Below are 14,453 nucleotides of genomic sequence, written 5' to 3'. Positions count from 1 at the left end.
CTGAAGTGACGTAATTTCCATTTCCTGTAGACTCCAAGACAAGTGCATAGTTAAATGATTTGTCAGTGGCATAATACTTTGCATAACCTGAATATATATGAGATATTATTATGACGTATTACCTGAAAATGAGTGTGAATGCAATTCTACAACACAATTCTTTGTTTGTTTTAAATACAGAAATAGTGTACAGGAAAATGTCTTATAGATGAAAATCATTATGATCATCCTGGGGCTGGAAGCAGAGAATTAATCTCTTGTCTATTAGAAAGCTGCACCTGAATGCTATTATTGCAGCTGTAGTGAGTGAATGATTATTTCAGTCTTTGTAATACAAGAGGAGGAGATTGGTGTTTGGCAGATATCAGTCTGTTCGGGCCAAGCTTTTGGCTCTACTGGGGAAGAGACTCAGGCTCTTGCTAACAGGCTTACGTTAGTTTGGACTATTGTTGGAATTCTCTGTCCCCCTAAAAATAACCTTTGCCTGAGGAGTTTTTCTAATTTTGCTTTTATTTTCTGGCTCAGTGTACCCTGGATTATCACGGGTGGCAAGTGTGTTATTAATATGGAGCACATCACAAGCTTTCCAAGTATGTGTCCCATACGCAACATTGGTCCAAAGCTGTTTATTAATTTCTTACTGGTTCACAGAGCTGTGCAGAGCGTGGAAATAAGCTGGGGGTGGGGGTGGAAGGGAAGTATATTTGCAAAATACCTGTTTAAAATGCCATGTTTTTTTTGGAACTCAGGGCATTGCCTTCTGGAAAAGAGTGTTGTGTAGAATAAAATCTGCTGTCTCTTTGTATGTCTGCCAGCTTGCCTCTCCTAGAGAGTTTCCCATGAGCAACACCCCTGCAAAATGGTTAGCTTGGCGGGTTTGAATTCTTACAATGCCCTTTACAAGTACTGTGAAACTATTATCTAAGGTCAGCCATGCAACCTACTGCATGATAGCTCTATAACAAGAAAGAGCATGCTAATTAGAAGGTAGAGTGGAAGGTAATGGGAATTGAATACAAATAGTTGAATATACATTCTACTGTATCTCTACGTACGTTCTGTTTGTGTGATGTGTATAATAAAGCAGAAGTAGTAGAATGGGTATGGGGTGGCTGAACCGTGGGTGGTAGCAATACGATAAGAGTAGCTAAGGTGAAGGAAAAGAAGAAAGCAGGAGAGTGAAATGAGTAAACACGAAGAAAACCTGCAAAAGTAGAAAATGCACAGCTTATCAGTGATTCAGCAGTGAGTAAGGATATGGAAGCGCTATTAAATTATGCAGAGGCTAGAAAACAGAACAGATGATTTGGTTGGCGGTTTTGTTTGATGTCAGTCTCGGCAAGCTTGCAGCTTCTCACAGTGGACAAAAGTGACTGTTTTCCTTTGTGGGAAATGGATGCAATAGGACTGTAGGAATTTGTCTGTTGGCCAATTCTGATGGCAGTTTGGCATCTATATATGTCTTGTAAAGTCTGTTTCTTGGCATTTCCTATGAAGAAGTCAATGTATACAATGGTTAAGTTGAACAGAGAGTAACTGATATTCCTCTTTTTATGCTTTTCAGGAGCTAGTATGCTAAGGGGACACTCACTGCATAAGAAGGCCCTTTTGTGACTTAACTTGTAGTACATGGAGGAAAAGTTAAAAAAAAAGAATATTTTTGATACCACTAGAGATGCTAATTTTTGTAGCCCATAAATTCTTTTCACTTGTCAGTGGGAAATGTAATATGTTTCAAGCTGCTGTGTTTCTGCAACAGCTGTCTTCTGAGACAGTTTACAGACATTAAGCTTCTTTTGAGGTGAGAAAATGGTGTAGTCCTTCATATATTAATGGGTAAACTGGGATGTAGACGAGTGAAATGTGGAACAGTCATGCAGTGAAGTACCAGAGAATTACTATCAACTCCCTGAAATATGTTCTGTCTACTGGATCATAGCACATCTATAAATAAAAGAACTAGAAACTTAATATCTGGAGGCATACTTGAAAATAAAAATAATAATTAGAAGAAGTTCACAGCATCTACTCTCTGCTGTCTTTGCCAGATGTGCCTCAATTTCAGTTTATCAGACTTTCATTCCCAAGCAGTAGGAAGAACTGCATAGCTTCACTTTGATAGGCAAATCTGATCTTATTGACAGGAAAGGCAAGACAACAGGAGGCTAGCCCTGGAAGAACTTTTCAAAATATAAATGTAATGTCTCTTCCCTAATGAATACAGCCAAAAATTTAACATGCCAACTACTTTCTAACATACCCTTTTAAAAATAGTTCTGATTTAATTACTGATTTGAGTCTTGCACTTGTGTTTATTGTATCTATATTTAGATATGGTGGCACTTCTATCACCTATTTAAAAACCTCTAAGCCTTTGTTTCTGTATTGTAGTAACAGCAGCACAGTCAGCTTATCCTCACACTACCTGTACTACAGTAGTACTCTTTTTTTTTTTTTTTTTTTTAACCTTTTAATTTTTTTTTTATTTCCTGCATTCTGGTCTCTTCAGCTGTTAACTGTAAAGCCTTCAGAAGATGTGCCCAAGCCCCAAACTGCTTTGTCTCCACATTTGTGGAATGCCTGTTTGGATGTAGGAGAAGCTTCAGGAGGGATAGAAAACTAGGAATTTTACATTGCTTTAGGGTGGACCCAAACATAGACCTTCTGCAAGCATGATGAGCCAGCAGAGCCACGAGCCTGCCTGCTGAGCACGCCAGTGTAGCCATGATCCTGCCTGCCTGCTCAGCCTATGCTATAGTGGTTTGCAACAACATTATATGGCTTTTGCCAAGCAGGCAAATAAACGAGGGTCCAATAGAGTCATTTTGTGTAAGATGCCAAGAGAATTTTAGGCAGCTGAGGAACTGTCATCCAAACTTTCATGGTGAGACTGTGCAGACCTAGTTCAGGAAGTGTACTGCACTTCTTGACTGAGCTTCTGAAAGGCAATCGCTGTACCATCATCCTGTCCTTCCCACCCACACTCTTCTAAAATAGGGATAAGAATACCAGCCACCTTGGGGACCATTATAGGAAAACCAAAAAGGTGTATAATTTAGTAAAGAGGGTCTAATGCATAAGATGAATAGCAATGAAAATCTGTAATCAAGTGTTTTACTAATGGCTCCTCTGAGCCTACTTATTGTGGTGTTCAATGTTGATCTTTATTCCTGTTACGTAAAGTGCAAACTATTCCGTTTAATCTGATCGACGCCCCTCCCTCCTCTCTTTTCAGGACTATAAATCTGATGTTATGACTCTGGTTTCCAGTGCCAAGAACAGTCCACAAGGTCCAGTAAGTAGAAGCATTTTGCTGAATAGATTAGATTCTGTAACTTACTTTAGATCTTCTTTTGTATTGTTTCAGTCATCAGTCACTGGAACCAATTTTTACCTGTGACAGCTTGCTGCTTTTGAAGTGACTGTACTTGAATTTGCTTAAATGCTCCTTAATACTCAAATATATAGTATAGCAAAGACCTGTCCTACCAAACTGAATAAAACTGATTAGAGTAATTGCAGTGTAAGTTCATTAATAGCCCAGTGAATCTATCTTGTGTGCTACCAACTGTATCATACCAACATACAGACTTGGCTTCAGGTTGTGCCTCAGTGTTGTGCAGAGGAGGATAGCATCTCAGTAAATTGTAGGGTGGGACACAACTGCAAGCCCCCCTGGAATTTCATATTGTAATGATGTCCCTAGCTGAGGGTAGATACAAAAAAAGAAAACAAAAGTTTGGACAAGTTCAGTGGCATGCAAGACCAAAGTGTTCACAAGAGTAATACCACTGTTTGCTTCAAAACTGAGCAGGACTGGACCAAGAACAACTACCTTATACTGGCTTAAAGGATAGAAATAATCTAGTCTGTCTCTGTACTGCACCTATCCTTCTTTCTCTTCCATATCACTTGGCAGGAAATAAGGGTACCATAAAATAAGTTTATGCTAAGGTGTTATGGGCCTGATTTACAAAGGTGCTGATGATATTCAACTCTGATGTCACTAAAAGGTCATCATTTGTTGCGGTCAAGTCCCTTTAATCTCTTTTTGTCTCTCTAAAACACTAACATCGTGCCATAGTGCCTCTTCAAGTGTCTCTGGTTGGATGATGCCAGTAATTGACATTATGTCACTCTATGTACATTTGATTTTTTTGTGGTTATTTTTTTCTTCTGATTATCTAAATTGTATCCCTTCAGACTTGAGGTTGTAGGAATGTGGATTTACATCAGAATAAGGAAATACACAATATTTCAAGTGTTTGACAAACCCTTTTTTCTTGTTTGCAGGCATGATTAATGCAAGTTTAAACATGAACCTTAAACATTAAAAGTTCCTTGAAAGAAGGAGGTGGTTGGACTTTTTCCAAATAAACACTGTCTTTCAGTTTGAAATCACTGCCTTTTGAAACTGCTTAGTCATATTAATGTAAATATAAAAATATCTTGAAAGATCAAAATACATACAAAAGATTTTTATTTTGTCTTATGATGATTTGACAGAATCCTTTCTTATCCCGTATACTAAGTTTTGAAACAATATCTTCTTTCAATAATTCTTTCTGCCCTGACACTGGTAACTTCCTACTAGAACAGCTTTTGAAAGCTTTAATAGCTACTGAAAAGTTGCAGCCTTTCTGTTAGTTTGTCAAAAGTTAACTTGTAAAATAATGTGAGAGGTGAAGGTTTATTTTTAGAAACTTGGTTTTGAGCTTCATATATTTGCATTGAAATTAGGTTTGTATGAGATAAAAATGAATGTTTTGAAGAATGATATAGTGATTTTCTGGCTGAATGTATTTTCTAAAATAGAAAATGGTCTGCTGTCAGTTTATGTTGAAAAGATGCCTCTAAAAAAAAAAAGGGGGGGTGGGAAGGGCTGGGGACTTTACAGAATTTGTTGGCCAAACTTAACCTGGACGTTCTAATTTTTTTTTTTTATTATTATTTTTTTTTACTTTATGATTGAATCCTTTGGTTGCTGTTGCCTGTAAGAAGATGTCCTCAAACTTCAAACTACTGCCTTAAAAAAAAAAAAAAAAAAGGGATTTCAGTTGTCTTGCTTGAGCCTCAGTATCTTACACCTTTTATTGCTTTTTTGTTGATTTTTGGGTGAGGGGAAGAGTGATAAAGGCAAGTTTAGCAATGTATTTTGATCTACTGAAGAGGGTTGTGATAGGAAGAGAAAAAGGTTTCATGTTTTCCATGATACTTCTGATGTAACACAACCATGGCATAAAAAAATGAGTTAAAAGTTGAGCTTATTTCTCTTGAAATTGCACTGTCTCTGTTGTTGCTTGGAAAATTGTTTGTTGTGATGGATGAGAAAGAATACATAGATTTTTCAAATGTGTTGCCAGATCATTGCTTATAGAACAATCTGGTAATAAAAGGAGACTTGACAGATGAGAGAATTCAAATGGAGCCAAGAATGAATTACTAAGTAATGCCCCAGTTCCAGAGCCTTGAAAGGCTTATTTCCAGATTTGTTTGTTTGTTTGGGTTTTTTTTTTTTTTTTTTTTTTCCTTAATAATTGTTGGCTGCTTTTCCTGCTCTTAGTGACAGATCCTATATGAAAGTCTAATGCAGCTCAAACTCACAGACTGAATTTACCTCTGTGTTACATAATTGAGACTCTATTGAAATGGCTGGAGTTACAGTGATATAAAACTACAGTGGTAACTCGGTGATGAATCAGAGCTATCAAACTTCATGTTTCTTGATAGGTATAGCTGCTTAATAGATTGTTTGTTAAATAATTCAAGATGTTTTCATTAAGCTGAGTGATTGTGCCTTTTAAAACTGTTCTTTTGTTCTTAAATCTCACCAAGCAATCAGTTATACCTGTGGAGCTAAGAAAATCTAACTGAAGAAATTACTATTGGGGAGCTTTAGGAAGTTGTCAAGTGACTGGCTGCCAGAATCTAGAGGGCTGTATTTGGGCTAGGTTTCTGCCATTTTTGTCCTTTTTCTTACAGCTTCCTTTAAGTGCTGTACTCTTATTTGCAGTTTCATACTCTTCTCCCAGGCTACCTTAAAATCTTATACCTGCTTATTTAAAAGTTTACATTTTCTAAAATGGCTTTGTTTTTTCCCCAGTCTCCATTTCTCAAATTCTTGTCTATATATTGATATTTGATAACAAATGCCATGTACTCTTTTTAATCAAGAGATGTTGAGAAAAGTTACTGGGAGTAAAATAGGACTTTTCAGTGTAATTCAGTAGGGACAATAATGATTTTTGCTGAGAAATAAAATTGCTGCAAGAATTGCTGCTTGTGATCTGAATAGAAATGTGCTAGCTACCTGAAGTTACCTTATCTCTACTGCTGCTTTGGGAGAGATATCTATTAACTGGAGATAATGGCTTGCAAAAAAGTGGATTTCTTTAAATTTTAGATTTCTATTGAATGGAATGTATCTTAGCACCAGCATTCTTTAAAAAAAAAAAATAATCAAATAAATCTGTCACTACCACGGACGAGAATAGAATTGAAATTAAAAACAACACCTCCCTAAGCATTATCACAGAGCATTTGGATAATATGTTGGGCGGGAGGGGAGAGTCTTCTGCGCAGGGGAGAAGGGAAAGTATGTTGTACAGATAACTCAAATGATACTGTAGAACTGATCTAACTGGTGAGAATAAAAAGATCTGGGGAAAATATTGGTAATTTTTTTTTTTTTAAATTCTCAACCTAATATGTAGAACTGCTGCAAAATATAGGAAAATTCTTTGCAGCTCTATCATGCAGATCTGGCAGTGTTTTATGGGTTTCACTGCATGTGAATTGAATTCAGAATGAGGTCTAAATGTTACCTGAGAATGCCTAATGTGGGAAGATTTTGTCAAGTTTTACATTACAAGGTCTGGCTGCTTTTGAGTATCCAGGCACATGAGATCTATAGCTGTGTTAATCCACAGCAGATAAGAAAAGTTAAAGAACCTTGACTTTTATTCCTTAAATCTTCATTTATTTACAGTGTTATTGCTCATTATTATTGTACATGGCCGTGGTTTTTTAATCACATCAGATGAGTTGACCCAATGGCTAGAGGTTGCAGTCCATCTTAACCGGAAATAGTCTCCTTGAAAATAAACCAATATAATTTCGATGATGAGATAGTGTTACTATTATAGGTTGTATAGAGGAAAACCTCAAATTATAAATGTTATTTAATGATAAAGAAAATGAAGACAAACCAGTTATTCTTACATTCAAACTCCTGTAATGTATTGATACTCTCTTCCTCTTCCACCAGGTTATGACTTGTGTGTTGTATTAAATTAGGTGCATACTTGCTGAATGTTTGTTATCAGGGGTTAGCCTTGCCTGGAGTGGTAATGGTGTGGATGTCTATGAAGTTGTAGGTGTTTTATTTTTCTTAGAAAAGCAGATCTCTAGGATAAGTAGGTTGACATTTTGATTCTTCATTGATTAAAGTTTGGTGTCATCTTGGCTAGCAGTAGAGATGATACTAAGCAATGCCTTGTTCTCTCAGAAGCCTGACTGCCTTTCACTATCAGAGATCCTTCTGCTTCTCTGCTTTAGCCAAGGAGTTAAAAGTCAGTCTAAATAAAATAAGAATAAGAAATTTTCAATAGCTGGAGATTCAAATGCTAACAAGCAGGTAAATCTCGAGAGCTGCTGAAATGCCAGGTAGTTTGTAAGAAGATCCTTGCATCTTCTTGAATATTAACAGTTCAGGTGTGGAAAGAAAAGCTGGGGTTGGAGAGCAGCTCAATACATAGAGGGAAGACGTATCCAATGAAGAGGACATTTCTGAATAGAGTGAGTGTCTATGTAAGTTTTTCTTTGCGTTGTTACTCATGAAGGATAAGCCAAACTGATGTTTGAAGGCACTCAGTCAAGTTTGGTCGCACACCTCTTCTACTTGGAAGATTAAGGAAGCCACCCTATGGTTTAATTGAATTGAAGCAGAGTTCTTTTAAAAGGAAATGCAGAATAAGCAAAGGAGAAAAACAAATTACTTCGCTGTTAGCAATATTCAATTTTTTGGTAGCTCTAAATACTGGGATTTAACAGAGTTTCAGGAAGGAGTTTGTGAGCATACTCACAATCTAAGAATAAGCAGGAAAAGGCTGTGTCTGCATGAAAGCTGTATAGAAGTTGATGTTTTTCACTGCTAGCAGTTACTAAATTGTGGGGTGGAGTGTGTCCCATAGATGGAATGCAAGAGACTGTAATAAATAGGGTATAAATATGCATTTCATATAGCAGTTCTGTAAATATCTGCTTATATAATTTGAGTGAAACTAAAGAAATGCGATAATTTTGCCCAGCTTTCCCTTTGAATCTTTTTCTTTTGCTTGGTTTTCAGTCAGGAATTGCAAAAATGTGCTACTGGAAAACAAATGAATAAAATTATTGATTTGCATAAATATTTGCACAAGCAAGATTCTAACTATTGTATAGCTGCCCATCAAATAAATTCTATTTAGCTGTGTTACGAGAATTGCATACCGTTCATTTTCATGCTTTTATCGTTCTCTTAGAGGCAAATAAATCAATGCATCATTAATATAAAAAGTATTTATAGCTCAGTTAATATTTTCTTTTGGTTTTCTTTTGCATTCTGTTCATATTAACAATGTTTGTAAAGTATCAAACCCCAGAATTTTTAAAAAAACAAAAACAAGACCAGAAAACATGCTTCTAAAAGCCAGCAATAAAAACTTTTGAGAATTCCGGTGGATGAGAAATATAAATTAGAAAAAAAAAAAAACCCCAACCCACAAACAGCCTACTCCCCCCACAACAGCCCCTTTTAACTCTTAATAGTTTTGCTATCACTTTTAGAGATGCGTTGCAATGTGTATTAAGAGCCAACTTCTGAGCAGTAAGTTCTTGCTAATTTTGAAGTGACTCCAGTAGGACAGCGTGTATTGCATTATGGCAAAACCAGGATTTTACATATTACAGTGAACTGAAATCTCATCAGGACACTTTCTGTTTAGTATTTTCTGTCACAGGGGAATGACGGTGATGAACTCTGAGATTTAAAGTGTGATGACAAGATGCCATCTAGTGACAATTTGTAGGAAACTGTAGTTCACAATCTGTATTTACAGAAACTTTTTCTCCTCTTTGAGGATTCAAAGATTGTACTTCAGAGCAGAAGTACAGCCATCAACGTGTTACTCAGAAGTTGTTTTCCTGGAAAAATGTTTTGTACTAGATTCAACTTCTACTATATTAAATGTGGGACAGTGGTACTCAGTTCCTATGCTTGCTTCTGGTTTTGCTTTGCAAAGGCAAATACTGCCACTGCTGACTCCCACATAATCTAGTCTCCCTGGTAAGCATTAAATGTGTTTCTTGGTGAATTTGGTGGAGTAGTATTTCAGCAGTTCTGCTCTTACCTGGCAGAGAATGTATGTAATAATGGTAGAAGAGAAACTATTTTGAATATATAGAACATGTAAATTTTTTCTTTAAAAAAAAGAACAGATAAAATGAAACTTGTGAGCATTTGCATATTTTTTTCTGTTCCTTATTGGAAGGAAGAAAGATTTTTTTTATTCCATTGCTGCTTAGAAATATCAGGTACATAAAATGTCTGGGGTTTATTGTCAGGACAGTTATTTTCTTTTACTGGGAAAGCACCAATTTGTCAGAGATTGAAATTAGGTACCTACTATTTAAGTAATAGACTATGTTGAATAGTGCATGTCTTTTGCTGGCAATAGACATCTGGTTTCCCCAGAGAGAGCCAAATCTGGTTTGGAGGATGCTGTCTTACTGCATTCTGGGAAACTCATGTCTGATATACTTTCATTTTGTTCCAGAAATTATCCTTATAGTGGGTTACATGAGAGCGCGCATTGAACACTGTTGTCTTGGCCATATTAGCATGAGTGTGCAAGGAAAATGTCCACATATTTATCAGTGTCAAATGATACCAGGTTTTACAGGATATAATTTTGACATCTAAGAGTTCAAGTCGACAAAGTCCAGAACATGTCAGGTACCTCTCTGAAACTGTCCGCGATTGCTATCATCTTATTTACTAAACAGAATGTTCTTATACTAACTGTGTTTCTCAAAAAGAGTGACTGTTTACAAAAGGTGAACAAACTGAAGAAGTGATTTCATAAATGTCCTCATATCACAGAGTACTTGAAGATATTCTTAATCTGAAGGATGTGAACAGTCCATTTGAGAAAGATCAAAGCATTTCATAATAGGCTAGCATTTTAGCAGTAATCTGTCAGACCCAGAATAAGGATTTTGCTGTACCTGTTTGAACAGACACATATAATATGTTTTTGCATGTAAATGAGTTTGACAAATACAAATTACGTGCAAAAAATTAAACCAATTTAACTTGCAGTTACCATTTTTGGAGATTCTGGCAGTCTGTATTTAGGTTAAAGACCAAATGGCTGAAAATAGACTGTGTTAGTTTTATTACTTGTAAGGGAAGACACTTGCTTTTTGATTTCTGTTAAAAATATTGATCCTCTCTTCCCTTGACTGTTCATGTAGTTCCACGGGAGCTATGAAGGAAGCGTATATGTTGAGAAATAGATTTGCTTCTGAGGAAATAGCTAAACATCCATTTAATGCAGAATAGTATTAAAAAGAAGGCAGGAAGAAATAAGCTCCCAAAAGCAATCCTGTAGCATAGAATTTTTTTAAAAAGGAAGGGTTTATGAGAGTAATTGAAGCAATTGTAAATTCTGCATGTTACTCATCAGTGTTTTCCAATTTACATCCTAAGAAAGCTACCAGTAATTTCCTGCCTAAGTAAAGATAGAAGTGTTGTTAAGAGCACGACAATGGTTATACTTGGTGAGACTATTGTGCATGATGTTTTATTCTAATATGGCCAGTTACAGGTATCATAAGAACAAGCAGATGTGCAATAATCTTTAATGTGTTCCTAAACTTCTCCTAAACTTATGACTTAGATATAATGGCTTGTTAAGGGAGTCTCCAATTTTTCCTTTAATAACCTGTAATAAACATTTTTCCTAAGATTTTCTCTAAACATGTTTTGAACCTGCACATCTTTTTGGCATCTGCAGTATCTTTAATTCTGTTTTTTGATCATTCAGTTGAATGGGGCTTCTGCCTACTTGGGGAATATACAAGTTTTCTAAGTAGCTACTGTTTTATTTTATATTTATATATAACATTGGAAGAAATCTGCTGATTCTTATTTGTATACAACAAGTCATGGTAGAATTATTCAGAATTACAGTATGTATCCAAATACCTGTTGTATGCCACATGATTTTGGATTATTTAAAAGCCACTGAAAAATCTCATGTTTTAAGTAAGCTTGCCAATTTAATGTTTATAGTGAGTTATAGCTGTTACTAATGCCAAATATTGTCAGAGTAAACTGGGTTTGATTAAACGTTTCTATAATGATGTTATCAAGGCCTCAAGCATCTGAAATATGGTAAACAAATGTGCGAAAGTACCAGTAAAGAGAAAAGAAAAACTGTGAGGCCTGAAGTGGCTCTGCCAGAGTGTAGGTGTTTGTTATTCAATCTCCATTAATAAAACACTTCATCAGTGTAGCAACAAAATGTGAGACACTGGAATGAATGCAAGGAACTAGGACTTAAGAGAGATTGGAATCTTATCCATAAACACCTTAATAGCAGCAATAAATGGTGAAGTTCTTTTACAATATCTCCAAGAAAGCTTAAAATACCAGTTTCAAAAAAATTTTTGCTCAATGGAATCATGAATCTAATACTGCTGGAAAATTCATTGCCTACAATTAGGCAATAGGTCTAAACCCAAAATGAATATTTAAAAAAAAACCCCAAACAACTAGTAAAACAAAAATGATTGACAAAGGAGTTTCAAAAAAAGTGGTGTACACCAGTGAAATGAGACTGAAAACCAGAAGCAGAATTACCCACTTAGAGAAGTAGTGTGTCGTGATAAAACAAGCTTATGCTGAATCCGACCTGCAAAGTGAGCAGTGTTTTAGGTCTGAATCAGTGAAACGGAATTTTTGAGATAAAGAGCATCAGTGTGGAAGAGTAATACTTAGGGGAAAAAAAATGACAACTTATTGCCTCACAATTAAAGATCTTCTCTGTTACCTTGAGTGACATAAATATCTGTGCTGTTGAAGATCTGTTCTAATATTCATAATGCCTGTTTTCTTCTTGAATGAATTAATTCCTACAGAATACTGGGATAAATAATAAATATCAGATTGAACTCCTGTTAGCATCACATACTGTGGGTAATCTTACCCCTTGGCTCATTGGTTGAGTGCAAGTGTAAAAGTTAAAGTTAACTAAGTCAAATTATCTTTTTAAGCTTGCAAAACAAGTTTTTGCCCTTTCAGTCAAATAATACTGTTTAAATATTTTTTTAATACAGAAAGTAGAACTGGTATTTTTAAATTTAAATTTATTTACCAATAAAATTATAATAGTTATTTACCTTAATCAGGAGGGAAGCATCAATGCTTTGACAGTCTTGAAAGGTACTACAAAAAAACACAAACATTTTCAATTCTTTATAAATATTTCCCGTTTTCTGGCTGTTTTCTGCTGTTTCAAATCAAACTCCATGCAAAAATACACTGTTTAGACCACTGTATTTAAAGGCAGAAGACCATCTGTATCTTCTGAAGTATGTTTTTAGTCTATTGAATTTTTATATGTATAAAATTATGGACAGAAAAGAGCTCACCAGATAAAAATATGGTGACATTATTTCTCCTAATATCAGAATTTAAGTGGGTCTATTTGCTTTTCCTCTTGTAGAGCAGCTAACAAACAGCATCCTGATCCACCTAGAAGGTAACTTCCCCATAGGCTGTTAAACAGCTGCAGAACTGCAACAGGGCTGGAGGGGTTACAGCTTGGCAAGATATTTTAACTCTGAGAGATTGTTCTGTGAATCTTCACCCAATGACAGATGATACAAACATTCACAATATGATAACGTAGTGCTTAAATCACAGAATTTCCGTAGGCATGGAAAATATCTAATGATGCCTCTCTAGCTTCTTTTCAAGGGAACTGCTTTATATGCTCTCTGCAGAACTACAGGACTTCTATTTGTTACAGTCCAAGGTCAAGTACAAAAGCTCAGTCCAGCAGTATTGATAGTATCTTACTGGAGTGGGTGAAATTTCACTGTATGTCTGCCTTAAGTGTGTCTTAATCATTGGGAGTAAATATTTAAATATATTATGAAGAGTAGAAGCCATGTTTTTGTTAAACTACCTGTGTATGTCAAATCACCCTTTTGTGCATGCTTTTAGTGAATAACTGCAACAGCAGATGCTAATTTGTATGAAGTATTTGTGAAAGATGCATTTGTAGCCTTCAGATGTTATATCCCTAATACCTTAAAAATATTTTAAGATTACACTCTGTGCTTGCTATTGATGTTAATTTTAGGAGTCTTTTTATCTTTTTCCCCTGAGGTCTAAATATGGCTTTGTGAATTCCTTTGGCCCTGAACTGACATAGCTTTTTCTCAGTTAAGAGTACGTTTATTCACTTGAAAGAACTGGGGCAGAACCATTGCCACATACATATCTCCTATATTCTGTGATTAAAAAGTTAAGTGGAAGTCAGGCATGTTTGAATATCCTCTATGCTAGGATGTAGCCAGTGGCCTTTTAATGCTCTTTACAAATAAGGCAGCTTTTATATGCCATAGGAAAAACATCATAACAAAAGAAGTAATTTATTGCAGCTATGCAACTGTGCTTTGTGCAAGTGCAGCCAGTGTTTTGTTGTTTTGTTTTATGAAAATATTTCACTAAATTGTTGCTGGCCTTTTCAAAGTTTTGATTAAAACTATTCAAGGAACTATCACGGCTCACACTGAAGTGATTGGTTATTTTTGTGGTATTGGTGCTAATCTGTAATAAAGTAGAGGAGTTTAGTGGATAAAGCCTCCATGTCCTTGTGTATTATGGAATCCTACAAACCTATGGTTGCCATCTCTATACACCTGTGAACCAGGTAACCCTTTAAGTTATGATAGTGGGTTACAAAAAGCAAAAGTATTCTTCATGAGAAAACCATTAACTGACTGTCTAGTCTCAGATGTGTTTACATCTCAGTGTTCTGTCCACTCAAGCCATTTGATACACAGGCAAACTGCATTTCTCTTCTCTTCACTAATATTCATGTACATGAATAGTATTTTTGTATCAATGAAAAGGGCTGTTACTTCAACATTTTATCTCTGTAAAGACTTAGTAAGGGCCTAAGATATGTCCATCTTGCTTTAGGTTCATGGTCTTTGTTAAAGTGTGCTTGTGACGGTTTTTTTTTCCCTCTGCCCACGGTTCTCCATTTCTAAACGTTTCTCCTTTCCTTGAAGGACTGTCTTATGAAGTGCTTTTTGAACAAAACAAAACAGATGAGTAAGTTATGGTCTTAGTTTATGAAGCAATGAAAGGCAGCTTTCCATGCTTGATTTCTTTC

At 35.7% G+C, this 14,453-nt stretch overlaps 1 protein-coding gene across 7 annotated transcripts in view; it reads left to right on the top strand.

The window, feature by feature from the left end:
- Positions 1-14,453, top strand: part of RBFOX1 (RNA binding fox-1 homolog 1) — a 1,358,224-nt gene that overhangs the window by 155,197 nt on the left and 1,188,574 nt on the right. For 6 of the 7 annotated variants that reach the window (XM_030002529.1, XM_030002523.1, XM_030002528.1 and 3 more), the window contains exon 2: positions 3,236-3,295. The exons of the other annotated variant lie outside the window; for it this stretch is intronic. In XM_030002529.1, the coding sequence (XP_029858389.1) occupies positions 3,236-3,295 (60 nt within the window). The remainder of the gene's footprint in view (positions 1-3,235; positions 3,296-14,453) is intronic. 7 annotated transcript variants of the gene reach the window in all.

The sequence above is a fragment of the Aquila chrysaetos genome, chromosome 25 (assembly GCF_900496995.4).
Source record: "Aquila chrysaetos chrysaetos chromosome 25, bAquChr1.4, whole genome shotgun sequence".
NCBI lineage: Eukaryota > Metazoa > Chordata > Aves > Accipitriformes > Accipitridae > Aquila > Aquila chrysaetos.
The sequence above is the reverse complement of the archived record's forward strand: the minus strand, read 5'-3'. Positions and strand labels throughout refer to the sequence as shown.